We start from the raw sequence: 19,819 nt of genomic DNA on the forward strand, positions 1-19,819 counted from the left end.
CTCTTCTATCAGATTTCCCCTTTCTCTTTCACCAATCAACTTCCCAGCTCTTTACTTCATCCCTCCCCCATCTTTTAAATCTGCTCAACTACTTTTCTCCAGTCCTGCCGAAGGGTCTCGGTCCAAAACGTCGACCATACTTTTTTTTCCCATAGATGCTGCCTAGCCTGCTGAGTTCCTCCAGCAGTTTGTGTGTTTTGCTTTGATTTCAGTTGAGCCTAATTTGTCTCGCAGATTCCAAACATATTTGAAATTAAATCCATTCTAGGGGGGGTTGAGTTGCATTTTTAAATGAGTCTACAGTTTGGTTCACCTTTTGCAATGAAAATACAATTGCTACAGCTCGGAAGTGAGAGTGGAGGAGGTTATGGCACTTCACCATATGCTGGCAGATTTATGAACTCAAAGGAATCGAGCAAATAAATGACGACGAAAAGAAGCGTGAAAAACATGCAAAGACAACATGATGGGCACAGAAGGCAGCAGCGGCACAGGCAGAACAAAAGCAAGAACATGGTGAACCATCCGGAGGAGTCAGATAAACTTCACCCGGTGTTTTGTTGGTCAGTGACGTCACCGAGCCTGGGTGACGCCATCATAGGCGGGGCAACTACGTGACGTCAGGCGCCAGCGCGAGAGGGTCTTGATGACAGCTGCGATGCAATGAATCGAGACGTTGTGGCCATGTCCACGGTTCAGTCTGATTTTGGCCACCGTAACTGATTGTCCTCGGTAGTTCAGAGCGAAAGGAGTTATGGCGCATCGTTATTTCCTGGTAGCCCGTTGCTGTCGGAGATTGTGCATGAGCCTGGGCCCTCAGCACTTCAGGCCAGCCTGGAGACCGGTAAGTGATGGACTTACCGCAGTGTCCGTAGCTCAGCCGGCCGGCTGGCTCGCTGCCCTGCGCCTCACTCCTTCCCCGTTCCTTCCACCTTACCTCGACCTCCTCAGGTTAGCGCCCCTTCTCAATGTGACTCAGGCGGGTCCCGGTGGAGTTTAGGCCTCTGCACTTGGTTAGTGACGTTGGTGTATTGTATAACATCCCAGTCAGCAACTTAGTAGATGGTGGATCTGATGCATGGACTTCAGGTTGTCTGTTTTGTTCGTGCTTTGCGTGATTGTGGGCTAGGGACCGACAGGAGTCAGTAGGAATATTGCAAGTTTCAAAGTTGTTTTGAGAACATCCTTGAGTCTTTTTCTCTGCCTTCTGGATGACCTATTCTGTGGGAGTTTGGAATAATTTCTGTTTCAGAAGTCTGGTGTCAGGATTGTGAATGACAGAGTCTGAGCAGCGGTGCCACCTTGATCTAACTAGGGTCTCAGTCTTGAGCGTTTAGTCCTGAGAGAGGATGCTGATGTTGGAGAAGGAAATTCTGTGGAGGGGTCAGTGTAGTTTATTGTTACAGGCTGCAGATAGGTTGCAAACAAGGAAGGGGAATCAGTTGTCAGTTACAAATGATAGACTGTTCCTGTGCTGTGTGGTGAAACAACACACATCAAAGTTGCTGGTGAATGCAGTAGGCCAGGCAGCATCTCTAGGAAGAGGTACAGTCAACGTTTCAGGCTGAGACCCTTTGTCAGGACTAACTGAAGGAAGAGTTAGTAAGAGATTTAAAACCTGGTTGGAGTAGTTCCAAAGTAGTAACAAAAAACAAAGATCAGGAATAATCACTTGTTCCCTCAAGCTTACATAACTGATCTACCCCAGCTAGCTTCTGCTCTTCTTTGTTAGTTCCCCATAGCTCACTATTGTGTAATTTTCCAAAAATTGATCATATTCCTATTTAAATGCCTCAAATGATTTAACCATCTCAATCCTCTTCCAGAGGTTTACTACTCTTTGCAAGATGTTCCTGCACACCTCTGTTTTAAATAACCACCCACTCACTTATCTTGTTACAGCTGTAAGACTTTGATCAGGACAAGCAGATTTTCTGGAGTATTGTTTGTTTTTCTATTTATTACCCCTGCACTTTTTTCTTATTCAATTTTTCAGATGTTACATAATATTATAAATTTCCCAATTAACCCAGTACGTTTAATTTTAAATGAGTTGGGAAATGGAGCCCTGGTCATTTTAAAGGGAGCTTGGGAAAGTGGTTCCTGGTAAGTCAAAAATGAGTGTTAGAGCTGGGGCCATGGTGATTTGAAAGAGAGTGAAGGAAACATCACCTGCTGATTCATGTGATAAACCACTAGGATTCTCAGATGGTTGATAAGCTAATCGTCAGAATATTCTGCATGAACCCTTGCTTGGGAGTCTGCCAATATGGAAACATCTCTACATCTACTTTGTAGGATTTTCTATACACTCCAAAGAATATGGGTCTAACTTAATTACTACACGTAGGCACCACTGTTGTGTGCTGGGGCAGCAGGCTGAGGGTAGCAGACACCAACAGAATCAACAAACTCATTCGTAAGGCCAGTGATGTTGTGGGGATGGAACTGGACTCCCTGACGGTGGTGTCTGAAAAGAGGATGCTGTCTAAGTTGCATGCCATCTTGGTCAGTGTCTCCCATCCACTACATAATGTACTGGGTGGGCACAGGAGTACATTCAGCCAGAGACTCATTCCTCCGAGATGCAGCACAGAGCGTCATAGGAAGTCATTCCTGCCTGTGGCCATCAAACTTTACAACTCTTCCCTTGGAGGGTCAGACACCCTGAGCCGATAGGCTGGTCCAGGACTTCCTTCATAATTTACTGGCATAAATTACATATTACTATTTAACTATTTATTACTATTTTTCTTTTACTATTCTATTACGATTTATTATTTCCATGACTATTACTATTTACTAATAGTGTTACTATTATTATTTCTATTACTATTTATTATTTATGGTGCAACTGTAACGAAAACCAATTTCCCCCGGGATCAATGAAGTATGACTATGACTATTCTGGAGTTCAGAGTTAATTCTGGCGTTGTTCTTTAAGGAGTCTGTACATCCTCCACCTGTAATGCATGGGTTTTTCCAATGTGCTTCGGTTTCCTCCCACAGTTCAAAGACTACCAGAAGGCTACTTGAACATAGAATATAGAATAGTATAGCACAGTACAGGCCCTTCGGCCCACAATGTTATGCCGACCCTCAAACCCTGCCTCCCATATAAGCCCCTACCTTAAATTCCTCCATATACTTGTCTAGTAGTCTCTTAAATTTCACTTGTGTATCTGCCTCTACCACTGATTCAGGCAGTGCATTCCATGTACCAACCACTCTCTGAGTAAAAAACCTTCCTCTAATATCCCCCTTGAACTTCCCACCCCTCACCTTAAAGCCATGTCCTCTTGTATTGAGCAGTGGTGCCCTGGGGAAGAGGCGCTGGCTATCCACTCTATCTATTCCTCTACATGGTCATTGTAAATTGTCCTGTGATTAGGTTAGGCAGTTTTGGGATGATGTGGCCAGAAGGGCCAACTCCACAGTGTATTGCTAAATAAATGACACGACAACCCTCTTATCCACGAATTAGCTCAGTGAATTTCTTTTTCGACTATCTCCAATACCAGTATGTCATTTCTTAATTGAGTTGTGCAAGACTCTGCGCAGTACTCCTATGTCCTTGCTGGTACCCTAGTACAATTGTAAAAACACCTCCATATTTTTGAATACTAACCTTCTTTCAATAAAGGCTAACATGTCATTTGTCTTCCTAACTGCTTGCTGTGCCTGATTGCAAATGGATTCCTGCACAGAAATACCTAGAACCCTCAGTACTTCACACATCTACAATCTTTCTCCATTAGGAGAATTACCTGCCTTAAGATTCCACTTGCCGATGTGCATAACCTTACAATTTCTTTGTCAAGTTTTTGTCCATTCATTCACCCTTCATGGTAGAAGCATACAGCTGTATAAATATTATTTACTGAGGAGCTGATGTAAACGTAAATGTGCCGGATCAAATAACGATGGCACAAAAAGATTGTTACTCATTTTTTCACCCATTTATTTCCTCGAGCTCAGCCGGTGAGTGAACTTGGACCCGACATCAGAGAGAGAAGTGTTCTCATCTCTCCGGCAGTTCAACAAGTTCACTGCCTGATGTCAGAATTGTTAGAAGTTATAAGGCCACCAATACAAAAGAACAATCAGTTTGATAACCGTTCCAGTCAAGTCAATGGACTATTGATACAAAAGAACAATCAGTTTGATAGACAGTCCAGCCACCTTAATTAAAGAAATCTTGTCTAATTTCCATCAGGTACTGCCGTTTGTCAAAATCAAAAGGTTTGAAAAGCCAGTAGACATCTTATGTGGATCTGGGTGAACGTTAATCCTTATCTTGCTCCAAAGAAAGCAGCTGTGAGACATTATTCAATCACACTGCAGTCACAGACATAGTCAGTACTTAACCCATTGTTTACAGGAATCTGAGAATCCCCCATTTCCTTAAACTTTATCACTGATGATGTGTTTTACGGCGAAGAAAATGAGAGAGCAGATGAATTTGTAAGGATGGTGCTTGAATGTTTTGAGAAGGAACTTGAGGTGGATGACAGATTATTTGAGAATTTGTCAACTAGTTCTCAGCTCAAAAAAAGTGAAGCCAAGGTTTTAAGAAGAATTAAATTGCACACAGGATAAGCTTTTGGGCGATGAGAGGGGATAGTTTCTTAGGTGAAGTTTAGCTTGGTGGCTAAGGTGAATTGAAGCGTGCTATAGAGATTGCTCAATGCTACAAGAGGAGGTCATCTGAAAAAAGAACTTTGGTATTCCAGAATGACTTTTATGTACTTTGATAATAAATTTATTTTGAACTTTGATTTGTTCAGCAGAATCTAGGGTCTGATAGTGTTTAATATGGTTTGGTCAAATGCCAAAGTAGTTCAAATCTGCGGTGCTTCGTGAAAGTATTCAGCCCCCACAACTATTTTCGCATTTTACTGTCTTCTAAATTTAAAAAATATTGAGGTAGCATTCTACAAAACATTGTGTATCATGTCAAATAAAAAAAATTCCAAAATCTGTCAACAATTAACTGAAAATTAAAAGCCTAAATTGTGAGGCTGAAACAGAATTCATCCCCTTTGTAATGACTATGCTGGTGTAATGCAGGTTAATTAAACCCGAAAGATGTAATGTTAGTAAGCTCCACCTGTGGAGGGATGAAAATGAGGTTTATTGAATTAAAAAAGAATTGGGGAGAAAAAAAGCTTTGCGAGAAGGAGGCGTGGCTGACGCAGTACGGGAAAGTGAGAGAAACGCTGCAAACTATTAGAAACCAAAGATATAAACTGTTAAAAGTGGAATTAGTAGTGAGTATCTCTACCTTACTTGAAAAACTCAGGGTGAAAACCCTGGAGGAGAGATGATAGCGATAAAAGATCTGTTGAAGCTACAGCTATAACAAGCAGCAGCGGTAATGAGACAATATTGGCAGAGCCAAGTGTCCAAGATCTTTACTGTGTAACTGGGAAGTTGAATGCTGTTAAATACAGAGATGCTGGATAAAAACTTGCTAGTTCTGCCTGAAAGTTTAAACTGGGGAGGAAGTTTGCCTTTCAGCAGGATAACAACCCAAAGCACACTGCCAAAGCAACCATGTGGTGGCTTCAAATGAAGAAAATTAATGTCCTTGAGTGTCCCAGTCAGAGTTGTGACCTTAACCCAATTGAACATCTCTGGCAAGACCTCAAGATTGCTGTTCACTGCCTCTCCCCAACTAACCTGGCACAGCTAGAGCATCTGCAAAGAGGAATAGGCAAATCTTGCTCCATCATGTTGTACAAAGCCAATGGAGACTTATCCAAAAAGACTACTGGCTGTAAGAGCTGTGAGAGGTGGTTCAACTAAGTACTGAGCAAAGTGGAGGCGGGGGGTGAATACTTTTGAACTGCTGACATCACCATTTTTGGATTTTTACTTTCTCCTGCTTTACAATTTTCCCTGTTTTTTGGGTTCTACTGTGAGAAAAGGAACATGTGATTCACAAATAAAAGTTCTCAGTTAAATTGATCAAAATCCCTGTTTGTAGTACTCATTGATGAGAACAACGGGTTGGGGGCTGAATACTTTTTCAAGGTGTTGTATATCTCCAGTGGGGCAGCAAAAACTAAAGGCTCATAAAGCACAACTAGTATAAGTGGAAATAGGGTTTACTGAGAACAGAAGCAGACTGCGACTTGCTGGAGTTTTGATAAAAATTAATGGCCTGATGTTAGGAGTTTGAAAATGGAGTTATAAGCAATTTGGGAGAGCTTTTTAATAAGAGCACTTAGAACAAGTAGAAGGGTGAAAGGGATTTAAGTGTAGATGTTGTTGGATTCTGGCGCTTAAATCTAAAATTCTTTTAGAAGTCAGGAACAAGGCATAAAACTTGTTGCTTCACGAGCTTTTTATTAGAATTGTTAGAACAAAAAGAACAGGGGCGGAACAGTGATGGGTGGAGGGTTCTTACTACTTGAAAAAGAGAAGATCTAAAGCGTTCACCAACAATTTTTATGTGTGTTGCATGAGGATCTAAAGATGGTGTCTAGCATAAAACAGCTACTTTCAAACTCAAAACATGAAGAAAATTCCATAGTTTAGGTATTATCTCATTGAATTATGCTTATTTAATACTATGGTAAAATTAACCAATGAGAAAATATTAGCCACTTAATGAAAGAACAAACCCTCCATTTGAAAAAGGCTACTTAAAATAGAAGCAGATAATTGATTGCTAAACTGCAAAGAAAATGACAATTAAAATTAAACAGTTGGATCCAACAAACCCCCCTTTGATCCTAAATCACAAGTTAGAATCATTACATCTGAAAATTCAGTGGTAGAAAAACTGCTATCTAGGTTATGTATAAAATAATTTTTAATAAACTACTTGGGTTATGAAATATCAAAGGGCACATACTCCAAAGTATTCATAAGATTATTGCTAGGCAGATTAGTGGGCACACTTGCGTAAGTTTGAAGTATTCTGGTAAGGATCACCTTTAAGCAAGTAAAAAAAGTTGTAAATTATAAGGCATATTAGTATGAATATTATGACTTGTAATATTGAGTAACCCCAGCTTCCAAGACTTAATGAATACAAGGAAATCCCATACATCTGATTGATGCATTTTAGTTGTTTCCTTACGATATGACCAGCCAAATTAGTTATATCTTCAGACTTGTCAGGTAAGTACAACACTCTTGTCTACAACAGCATATGTTCTCGCCCCTTACCTGCTATGAGAAGATCTATTGCCATATGAGTTTGAAGAACCATCTTGTGTATGGTAATCATTTGATGGTATATTTCCCAAGGTTTCAGCAGTGTCATTGTTTACCCTTTCTGAGGCTGCAGCAACATTTTTAATCTTTCTTGTACTTCTTGCAACTCCATAAAATGAGAATAGGATGCAAAACTAACTCTTGCAATGTCTCATTTACTTCCACACTTGGGAGGTAAAGGTATGGTGTGTGTATGTGTCTTGTGGCAGGAAAAACATACCCTAAATAACAAGATCTTAACCAAGTACATGGAAGGGAGCTGTAGATTCTTTTTGCACATAGGGTATGTATTGGTCCATGAACTTAGACCATTTCTTATTACTTGATAGGAACTTTATTGAAGTGTAATATTTCTGATCGTCAATAATACAAGTATACATTAAGAGTCAGATCAACTGGCACACTATGAGTAGGGAAAAGTGGCTAAAATCTAACAACAAATAATATTAAAGTAAACTTCATAACGTCCAGTCATTGTTGACTTGTTTGAAGTCTTGTGGCTTGTTAGTGATTTACTCACTGGAGTCCAGCAATATAGGCAGTGTGACCAAGAGGTTAGCACAGTAACCACAGCGTTTGTCGGATACCACTTTAGCTCACTTGCAGTGGTTGGCCTGTATCCACTTCTTTTACCATGCTCTTTCACGGCCGTGTTGATAATTAACAGCAAACATGAGAAAATCTGCAGATGGACTCATCAGTCCTGTGAGGGATCTCTGCCCGAAACATCGACTATTTATTCTCTTCTATCGAAGCTGCTCGGCCTGCTAAGTTCCTCCAGGAATTTGTGTGTGTTGCCATTGGTAATTAGCAGCACTTGATAAGGATCTTCCTATCCAGCTCCCTGTGATTCCTTATGCAGTTTCTTTCCAAGTGGCAGAACCCTGTTGAGAAGTAAACTATACAGCTCGAGTTAATTTAACACAATAGTTAACTGAACCGTCTGCCGTAATCTGTATATCAGCCTTTCGGAGATAGAACATAGAATGTAGAATAGTACAGCACAGTACTGGTCCTTTGGCCCACAATGTTGTGCCGACCCTCAAACCCTGCCTCCCATATAAGCCCCCGCCTTAAATTCCTCTATATATCTGTCTAGTAGTCTCTTAAACTTCACTAGTGTATCTGCCTCCACCACTGACCCAGGCAGTGCATTCCACGCACCAACCACTCTCTGAGTAAAAAACCTTCCTCTAATATCCCCCTTGAACTTCCCACCCCTTACTTTAAAGCCATGTTCTCTAGTACTGAGCAGTGGTGCCCTGGGGAAGAGGCACTGGCTATCCACTCTATCTATTCCTCTTATTATCCTGTTATCCTGTACACCTCTATCATGTCTCCTCTCATCCTTCTTCTCTCCAAAGAGTAAAGCCCTATCTCCCTTAATCTCTGATCATAATACATACTTTCTAAACCAGGCAGCATCCTGGTAAATCTCCTCTGTACCCTTTCCAATGCTTCCATATCCTTCCTATAGTGAGGTGATCAGAACTGGGCACAGTACTCCAAATGTGGCCTAACCAGAGTTTTATAGAGCTGCATCATTACATCGCGACTCTTAAACTCTATCCCTCAACTTATGAAAGTTAACACCCCATAAGCTTTCTTAACTACCCTATCCACCTGTGAGGCAACTTTCAGGGATCTGTGGACATGTACCCTGAGATCCCTCTGCTCCTCCACACTAGCAAGTATCCTGCCATTTACTTTGTACTCTGCCTTGGAGTTTGTCCTTCCAAAGTGTACCACCTCACACTTCTCTGGGTTGAACTCCATCTGACAATTCTCAGCTCACTCCTGCATCCTATCAATGTCTCTCTGGAATCTTTGACAATCCTCTACACTATCTACAACACCACCAACCTTTGTGTTGTCTGCAAACTTGCCATCCCACCCTTCTACCCCCACATCCAGGTCATTAATAAAAATCACGAAAAGTAGTGGTCCCAGAACAGATCCTTGTGGGACACCACTAGTCACAATCCTCCAATCTGAATGTACTCCCTCCACCACCACCCTCTGCCTTCTGCAAGCAAGCCAATTCTGAATCCACCTGGCCAAACTTCCCTGGATCCCATGCCTTCTTACTTTCTGAATAAGCCTACTGTGTGGAACCTTGTCAAATGCCTTACTAAAATCCATATAGATCACATCCACTGCACTACCCTCACCTATATGCCTGGTCACCTCCTCAAAGAACTCTATCAGGCTTGTTAGACACGATCTGCCCTTCACAAAGGGCTGACTGTCCCTGATCAGACCATGATTCTCTAAATGCCTATAGATCCTATCTCTAAGAATCTTTCCCAACAGCTTTCCCACCACAGATGTAAGGCTCACTGGTTTATAATTACCCGGACTATCCCTACTACCTTTTCTGAACAAGGGGACAACATTCGCCTCCCTCCGATCCTCTGGTACCATTCCCGTGGACAACGAGGACATAAAGATCCTAGCCAGAAGCTCAGCAATCTCTTCTCTCGCCTTATGGAGCAGCCTGGGGAATATTCTGTCAGGCCCCGGGGACTTGTCTGTCCAAATGTATTTTAACAACTTCAACACCTCCTGTCCCTTAATATCAACATGCTCCAAAACATCAACCTCACTCATATTGTCCTCACCATCATCAAGTTCCCTCTCATTGGTGAATACTGAAGAGAAGTATTCATTGAGGACCTCGCGCACTTCCACAGCCTCCAGGCACATCTTCCCACCTTTATCTCTAATCGGTCCTACCTTCACTCCTGTCATCCTTTTTATCTTCACATAATTGAAGAATGCCTTGGGGTTTTCCTTTACCCTACTCACCAAGGCCTTCTCATGCCCCCTTCTTGCTTTTCTCAGCCCCTTCTTAAGCTCCTTTCTTGCTTCCCTATATTCCTCAATAGACCCATCTGATCCTTGCTTCCTAAACCTCATGTATGCTGCCTTCTTCCACCTGACTAGATTTTCCACCTCACTTGTCACCCATGGTTCCTTCACCCTACCATTCTTTATCTTCCTCACTGGGACAAATTTATCCCTAACATCCCGCAAGAGATCTCTAAACATCGACCACATGTCCATAGTACATTTCCCTGCAAAAACATCATCCCAATTCACATCCGCAAGTTCTAGCCTTATAGCCTCATAATTTGCCTTTCCCCAATTAAAAATTTTCCTGTGCTCTCTGATTCTATCCTTTTCCATGATAATGCTAAAGGCCAGGGAGCGATCAAGGGCTCCCGGCAGTGGTGTAGGATGTCCTGTTACTAAATCAAATGGACTTGGTTTAGTTTTTTTAAAATACAAATTTTTATTATTATTTATTCTTATTTTACAAAGCAGCACAGCATATCACAGAGCAGATACAGTACAGCATATTTACACAGCCATCTCATAACAGGAAAACAAATAAAACTTAGAGACAGAAAGAAGTTCTAATTTAAGTTTAAATTAACATGCAACCTAAATTGATCCCACACGTCTTGCACTTTTCCCTCACTGTTAATTCCTCCCAGCATGTGTTCATATAATGAAATCTTAATCATTTCCTCAGTCCATTCCTTTACAGTGGGACATCTGGGTTTTTTCCAGTTTTGCAATATAATTTTTGCAACTGTGATGAGACCCACCTTTAAAATAGTAAATTTGTCATTGTTTACATAAGGTATCATTGTCCTATCGCCCAGGAGACAAAGCCGTGGGCACAAGGGCAGTGTGGAACCCGACCAATTCCCCAACAGATCAGGAACTTTACACCAAAATGGAAGAACCATGGAACACTCCCAAATCGTGAAAATACGTGCCCACCTCATTTTTACATTTCCAGCATAAGTTATTATCAATAATCCCCGTTTTGTACAGTCTAGTTGGTGTCCAATAATATCTGTGTACTATCTTATACTGAATAAATTTCCCTCTCATTTCCCTAATATATCTACCCACATTTGATAAAATATTTGACCACTCATTATCTTCAATATCTCTTCCAAGATCCTTCTGTCATGCTGCTTTGAGATTGTTACACGATTCACCCACAGAGTGCTTGAACATTTTATAAAACACTGATGCTTTATGAACTTCCTGTAGTAATGTGAAGTATTCAGTTAAAGAGTTACTTTGGTGGGTCGCCGTTCTTAAATACGCTACTAATGCAATGTCTTATTTGTAAATACTTCCAAAAATTCCCTTTATCTACCAAGTTATATTTCCTCTGCAAATCCACATACGACATAAAAATCCCATTCTCATAGAGATCACCTACTGTATTTACACCTTTAATCTTCCATTCTTTCCAGTACACCATTCTTTTCCCAATGCATATCTCAGGGTTATTCCAGAGTGAGGAGTATAACTGGTTTAAATGTGACATTCTACATGCTTTATGGAATTGTACTCCACACACTCCTTGAGTGAAATAGTATAGGATTTAGATTAGTCTTGTTTTCCACATATTGTGAGAGGATGTTAAGGGGTGAATGTGGTGCAGCCAGGCTCTGTTCTATAATTACCCAATCTAAATCAACATCAGCCCTGTCCCAATGTTTAACTAATTTGGTCATTTTAAAGGATAACGTATATGCCCTGTCGTCTAGTATACTGAGCCCACCCATGTCCCTGGACATACACATCTTACTCATTTTAATTCTGGGCTTCTTATCCCATAGAAAATCACTGATAATTTTGTTGTATTGCTTGTAGATCAAATCTGATGTATTTAAAGGAAGCATCATAGAAAGATAGTTAAACTGAGGTGCTATGACCATTTTAACTACATTGACTTGCCCCCCACTTAGCCAGATTGTTTCTTATCCTACTCAATAATGGATCATAATTTAAAGTGATTATTTCATCCAAATTCTGACTGAGTTTGACCCCTAGATACTTCATTCCAACTGGCACCCATCTGAAATTAAACTGAGATACTGAATTTGAATAACACAATTTTGACATTGGCATAGCCTCAGATTTATTGCAGTTGATTTTATAACCAGATACCTCAGAATATAATTGAATTGTTTTCATTAGTGGGAGTAAGGAATTAGGAGGGTTACTAATCAGTAATAAAATATTGTCAGCATATAGCATCAGCTTTTGTTCCTTTCCGCCTCCCTTCACCTCTCTAATATTTGGATCTGCTCTAATCATGATTGCCAATGGTTCCAAAAAAATTGTAAATAACAGTGGGGAGAGGGAGCAGCCTTGGCGTGTACCCCTTGAAATGTTGAAAAATGGGGATATGATACCATTTGTAATAACTGCAGCCTTAGAGTTTTTGTACAAAATTCTAATCCATGATTTAAAGATAGAGCCAAACCCAAAGAATGACAGGGCTGTGGTTAAAAATCTCCACTCAAGCCTGTCAAAGGCCTTTTCAGCATCCAGGGAGATGGCAGTAACTGGGATACTACTTGAGTTCAGCCATGTTAAGTGCAGTAGTCTCCTTAAATTGTCAGTTGGGGATCTGCCTTTAATGAAGCCAACCTGGTCAGTATTAATTATAGATGGCAATCCTTTCTTGAATCGCAAAGCCAGTATTTTAGTCAGTATCTTACAGTCCACATTAATTAAACTTATAGGCCTATAATTGGAAGGATCTATTGCATCCCTGCCGTTTTTTGGGATCAATGATAATAATGCTTTATTAGATGTATTAGGTAAAGATTCCAAATTAAATGCTTCTGAATAGATTGTTGTTAGAATAGGAGCCAATATATCCAGAAATTTCTTATAATATTCAACTGGGAAGCCATCCATACCTGGAGATTTCCCCATTTTCATAGCCGCAGTAGCCAGTCTGACCTCATCCTCAGTAATTGGGACATCCAAGGACTCAGCTTGTTGTAGAGATAATGTAGGCAATTTTATGTTAGCAAAAAACTGATTCAGCTCCTCCTGGTCATGGTTAAATGGTGATGCATATAAATGTTCATAGAACTATTGAAAGACTTTGTTTATTTCTTTAGATGATGACGCTAATGTATCCCCTTTCTTAATTACAGGTATAACACTTGTATTCTGCTGCTTCAAATATCATGCCTGCAGCTTACCAGCTTTGTCACCACCTTCGTAGAAACTTGTTTTTAATCTAAGTAATGCATATTCTGCTTTTTTGTTATATATATTATTTAGCTAGAACTTCAAATTGCACAGATCTTTGTATAACTCATCGGTATATTGTCTTAATAAGACCTTTTCCAGTGTGGTTATTTCTGCTTCCAGATTTTTTATTTGCTTCATACTTTCTTCCTTTTAGATGCTTGTGCTATTAATTTTCCTCTTATATACACCTTGGATGCCTCCCATAGCGAGGACAGCTTTACTGCGGTCCCTATGTTCAATTCAAAAGACGAAATCAGATCCTCAGTCAACTTATCACTAAAATCTTCATCTTTTAACAGCGTAGTATTCATTTGCCATCTACCCCTCCTTCCCCTTTCAGTATTTAAATCAATTTGTATTTCAACTGCTGCATGGTCTGATAATACTATTGGGCCAATTTTACTGTCTATCATGGAGTTGGATATTAGAAAAAAATCTATTCTAGAGTAGGATTTATGTCGATGAGAGAAAAATGTATATTCTTTTCCGGATGGATTCACCAATCACCATATATCCACCAGTCCGATATCCTCAATAAGTTGATGTAAGGCAGCCCTGTCCCTAGGTACTGGTGATGTCTGAAATTTGCTTGTATCTATAACAAGGTCCATTACTTGGTTAAAGTCTCCTGCTGAAATTATTTTTCCTTCCTTGGTACCTAAAATTTCATTCACCTTGTTAAGAACATCTGGGTCTTCCTTATTAGGTGCATATATGTTACAAAGTACTACTATCACCCCATTAATAAGTGCATCTATACAAATTATCCTGCTTTCCTTGTCTTTAAATTCCCCAAGCAATACAAAACTAAGTTTTTTGTTAACTAAAATCATTGTCCCATTTTGTTTGCTATTAAATGATGAATAGAATACCTGGCTTCAACATCTTTAAAATGTGTTTCCTGGACAAATGCAACATCAATTTGTTTACCTTTAACTTATGATAAAAATCTTTTTCCTCTTGATTGGATTTCCACACCCAAAAATATACATTAACCCGGATGGCTGAGTCTGGAATGCAATAAAATGAAAACTCCCCAAAAAACCCTGTACTCTATCCCCATGCTCAATTACTACTAACAAACACTGCAAATGCTGTGCTCTCAAACAACAAGTAAACAACCAACATAACCCAAAAACATATTCCTGCCAGATTAACTAACAAATAAAAACAAACAGGCAGGATAAGCTCCACAAAGAAACAAAAAAGAAAAAGACACATGATATGGTCCGCAAAGTGCTGTGCCTGCTAGTAAGCCTAGCCCTAATCAGATCGCTTTAACCAGCTCCCCACTCACCTTGTTATACCTAAAAAGTTATCTCCACCTAATACTGTAAGCATATCCTGTCTCGCAGTCAGTGTCAGCACTGCAGTTTTCCTGAATGAATTTCTGTGCTTCTGCAGCAGTAGTAAAGAACTTGTTTTTTCCTTTCCACGTGAAGCGTAGAATTGCTGGATAAGCGAGTGTGTACCTCACGTTGACTTTTTGCTGCATTTTCCGAGCCTTAGTAAATGCCCTCCGTTTTTCAGCCAATTCTCTGGACATATCTGGAAAGAAGGGAACTTTGCATCCCTCCCACTCAACTCCTCTCTTCGCTTTGGCCGCTTGCAGCACTTTCTCTCTGGCCAAGGAGTGCAAGAATCAGCCTGGGAGGGTGATTCTCGCCTGGCCTAGGGGCCGAGGCCTGATGTGCTCTCTCAATCTCGAACTCTGCATTCAGTTCGATGCCAAATTCTTCGGACATGATTCTTTGCACACACTTTTCAGACCGCCCGTTTCCGCACCCTCCTTTAGACCAATCAGCCTGACGTTGTTGCGTCTGCTTCTGTTCTCAAGCTCCTCGACACGGTTCCACGGAAGGTCCAAGCGTTTACTATGCTGCTCGCTGGCACCCACCAGTTGCACAGTGGTGTCCTCCACACTGGAGAGCCGACCCTCGGATTCCGTCAGCCTCTCTTGAATGGCATTGACGGAGTTCTTCAGCTCTGTTGTCGTTTCCTTAATCGTAGATACATCAGCAGCTACCAGGAGCAGAGTGGAACTCAGGACTAACCTCAGCCAGTAAATTCTCCATGTTGGAGCCTTGGTCCGTTTGTGTCATTAGTGTGGCTTGAGCTTCAGATTGTGGGCTCTGTGTTGTAGCCACACGGCTCGTTGTAGCGTTCTTAGAAGGTCTTGACATTGTACAGAGTTATCTCACAAAGTTGTTATTAGCACTTTTAGTGAAGAAAACAAACAGTTTCTAACTGCGGGACAGCTGTATCTGGAGAAGGCGGGATAAATATGCTCTAATTAATCAAATTTCATGGTGGGTTGTCGGAGCTCCGCTAATGTGCGACCGTCTTGCCCAGCGCCCACGTGACTCCTGGTTTAGTTTTCTTGATGCTCCGATGCTACACAAGGCCAGAGGAAGAGCTGTAGGCCATGGTACGCCTTCCTTATGATACTTAGTCATTGATTGATGGTTCCATTTATTTGTTTAACTTGTCTTGATTCTGGGTGATGTGGACAATGAAAAGATCATTCAGTGCTCATCAGTCCACATAATTCCTGGCAAGCTGACTCCTCCTTTGGAGGGTCAGACACTCTGAGCCAATAGGCTGGTCCTGGACTTATTTCCTGGCATAATTTACATATTATTTAATTATTTATGGTTTTATTTTGCTATATCTATACTCTATTCTTGGTTGGTACAACTGTAACAAAACCCAATTTCCCTCGGGATTAATAAAGTATGACTATGAAATATGTTCTTTGGTCAGAGTTGATGTAACATGGCAATCCCCATCTAGGAATATAGTCCTTGATCAGAGTTTTTCCTGTGTGATTACCTTGCTGGAATGGCTTCCTCCCATCTTGAAACCTTGTCCACTATTACCAGTACATCTGAGAATTCTAGACACTTTGTCAAAGAAATATAGGCCACTTGTAAATGTAAAAATGGATCATTTGGAGCAGGAGCACTCAATTGTGGTAGCTTTGCTGTTCCAGAATACATTTTCTGGCATGTCATGCATCTTTCAAATGTTTGTCAAGCTTGTGCCCCGAATAATGGATTCCATCACCACTGGGAGAATTTGCCGATCATCTTTTGTACTCCAATGTGTCTTATGGAGTGTGTTTGCTGTGCCAGATAAGGAAGCAATGTAGTTGGAGTTACTAGCCTATAACTAGTGCCATAGGCTAGTAGCCCCAACTACGTTGCTTCTTATCTCACATAGCAAATACACTCCATAGGACAACACATTGGAGTGCAAAATATAATACTCTGTCACTGTTTAACTTCCCACCATTCCCCATCCAGAACTATTTTTCCTGGTTAGAGCATTGAGCTTGCAGCTCTCCAATATCTTGTATAATCATCTGTGATACAGAGTTTAACTTTGTTTCTATAATTCCAGTTGTTGGGTTTACTGTATATGTTCTCGGTACATATTTCACTTCTTTTATTTCTTCCCGTGCTGTCTCTTCTGCAATTTCATCTGTGAATGCATTTCCACGGCTTTCCATTGTGGTGATTTTGGAGTAACGTTTACATTTTAATACGGCAATCTCTGATGGCAGTTGTATGACACCCTTAGGATCTTGTACCAGTTGGTCATTCTTGGTTGGGGTTCCTATAGTCATAGGAAATCCTCCTTGTCTCCATAAGTTTCCAAAATCATAAACAACACTAGAAGCATGCCAAGAATCAGTGTAGATATTAGCTGATCTTCCTTTTGCCGACTTCAGGCTTCAATCAAAGCTTTCAGTTCTGCCTCCTGGAACTTATCCGTATAAGTGGAACAAGTGCTACACATGCCCTTACACTTCCTCCCTTACCACCATTCAGGGCCCCAAACAGTCCTTCCAGGTATTCCAGGTAAGGTGACACTTCACCTGTGAGTCGGCTGGGGTGATATACTGCGTCCGGTGCTCCCGATGTGGCCTTTTATATATTGGCGAGACCAGACGCAGACTGGGAGACCGCTTTGCTGAACACCTACGCTGTGTCCGCCAGAGAAAGCAGGATCTCCCAGTGGCCACACATTTTAATTCCACATCCCATTCCCATTCTGACATGTCTATCCACGGCCTCCTCTATTGTGAAGATGAAGCCACACTCAGGTTGGAGGAACAACACCTTATATTCCGTCTGGGTAGCCTCCAACCTGATGGCATGAACATCGACTTCTCTAACTTCTGCTAATGCCCCACCTCCCCCTCGTACCCCATCTGTTACTTACTTTTATACGCACATTCTTTCTCTCACTCTCCTTTTTCTCCCTCTGTCCCTCTGAATATCCCCCTTGCCCATCCTCTGGGTTCCCCCCCCTTGTCTTTCTTCCCGGACCTCCTGACCCATGATCCTCTCGTATCCTTTTTGCCAATCACCTGTCCAGCTCTTGGCTCCATCCCTCCCCCTCCTGTCTTCTCCTATCATTTTGGATCTCCCCCTCCCCCTCCAACTTCCAAATCTCTTACTCACTCTTCCTTCAGTTAGTCCTGACGAAGGGTCTTGGCCTGAAACGTCGGCTGCACCTCTTCCTAGAGATGCTGCCTGGCCTGCTGCGTTCACCAGCAACTTTGATGTGTGTTGCTTTCAGTTCTGCCTGTTGCACAGAGGTACAAGAAGCTTCCTAATATCAACATTTCAGTACCATTTGAATTCCTTTCTTAATCATTGAAGAGCCATCATCATTGGCAGAGTAATAACCAACAGGACGCAGTTAGTCTCCATGTTCTCGAATTAAAACCACTATCGTGTTTCTCATTAACATGCAGGACGAATTACTTGTCTGTATCAAGATTCTTAATGCAGGTGATACACAATGTCACCTTTAAAATTTGAGACACTTTCAGTTGTTCTTCATTAAGAGTCATAGGGTTGTCTGAGCACTTACTGTTCCTCAGCAGATTGTGGAATGATTGAGCAATAATCAACGGATCTAACACTAGCTTGTCATTACGTTGATCAACAATGATTTCATTCTCAGTCCTGTGTGTCTTCACTCCCTTGTCTTTTTTGGAGCAAGCTGTGAAATACAGTGCCTATAAAAAGTATTCACTTCCCTTGGAATTTTTCATGTTTTACAACATTGAATCACTGTGAATTTAATTTGGCTTTTTTGTCACGTCAACAGAAAAAGACTCTTTTTGTGTCAAAATGAAAATGGATCTCTATAAAGTGATCTAAATTAATTACAAATATAAAACACAAAATAATTGATTGCATAATATTCACCCCCTTCAAGTCAGAATTTAGTACACACACCTTTGGCAGTAATTACAGCCTTGAGTCTGTGTAGATGAGTCTCCATCAGCTTTACACACCTGGATACTGCAATTTTTCCCCATTTTTCTTTACAAAACTGCTCAAGCTCTGTCAGATTGCATGGGGATCATGAGTGAACAGCCCTTTTCAAGTCCAGCTGCAAATTCGAAATTGGATTGAGGTCTGGAGTCTGACTTGGCCACTCCAGGACATTAACTTTGTTTTTTTTAGCCTTTCCTGTGTAGCATTTGCTTTATACTTGGGGTCATTGTCTTGCTGGAAAACAAATCTTCTCTGAAGTCACAGTTCCCTTGCAGACTGCATCAGGTTTTCCTCCAGGATTTCCCTGTATTTTGCTGCATTCGTTTTACCCTCTACCTTCACTGGCCTTCCAGGACCTGCTGCAGTGAAGCATCCCCACAGCATGATGCAGCATCAGCATGCTTCATGTTGTATTTTTGATGATGTATATAAGCCAAACATAGCATTTAATCTGACGGCCAAAAAGCTCAATTTTATTTTCATCAGACCATAGAACCTTCTTCCAGCTGACTTTGGAGTCTCCCACATGCCTTCTGGCAAACTCTAGCCAGGATTTCATGTGAGATTTTTCAATAGTGGCTTTCTCTTTCCACTCGCCCATAAATCTGTGACTGGTGAAGCACCCAGGCAACAGTTTGTTGTATGTGCAGTCTCTCCCTTCTCAGCCACTGAAGCTTGTAACTCCTCCAGAGTTATTGTAGGTCTATTGGTGGCCTCCCTCAGTGGTCCCCTCCTTGCAGTCACTCAGTTTTTGAGGACTGCTAGTGCTAGGCAGACTTACAGCTGTGCCATATTCTTTCCATTCCTTGATGATTGATTTAACTGTACTCCAAGGGATATTCAGTCACTTAGAATGTTCTTCTATCCATCTCCTGACTTGTGCTTTTCAGTAACCTTTTCGCGGAGCTGCTTGGAGTGTTCTTTTTGTTGAAACCTTACTTCTAATTATCACCTGTACCCGATGCAAGAACACACAGTACTACGGGAGATAAAGCAACTTCTTTATCAGTAGCTTGCTACTGGAAAGAGAGCGCACTTCTCGGACACACACGGGATCCATACCAGTGGTGAGGATGTCTGTCTGTCTCTTCTCCCCCCCTCTCCCCCCCCTCTCCCCCCCCCCACACACACAGGTTTTATATCATTTATGCCATGTAACAGGAAACAAGTCTTAGCTATCCCCATAGTCACATGCCCAGCAACAGTGGTAT

At 41.2% G+C, this 19,819-nt stretch overlaps 1 protein-coding gene across 2 annotated transcripts in view; it reads left to right on the plus strand.

Annotated features, from left to right (window-relative positions):
* The first annotated feature begins 596 nt into the window (after positions 1-596).
* Positions 597-19,819, plus strand: part of afg3l2 (AFG3-like AAA ATPase 2) — an 85,896-nt gene continuing 66,673 nt past the window's right edge. Inside the window, exon 1 of one of the 2 annotated variants that reach the window (XM_072258726.1) lies at positions 597-844. In XM_072258726.1, coding sequence (XP_072114827.1) covers positions 755-844 — 90 coding nt within the window. In that variant the 5' untranslated portion in view covers positions 597-754. The remainder of the gene's footprint in view (positions 845-19,819) is intronic. The other variant, XM_072258736.1, reaches the window with a different exon arrangement.

The sequence above is a fragment of the Mobula birostris genome, chromosome 1 (genome assembly GCF_030028105.1).
Source record: "Mobula birostris isolate sMobBir1 chromosome 1, sMobBir1.hap1, whole genome shotgun sequence".
Taxonomy (NCBI): Eukaryota; Metazoa; Chordata; class Chondrichthyes; order Myliobatiformes; family Myliobatidae; genus Mobula; species Mobula birostris.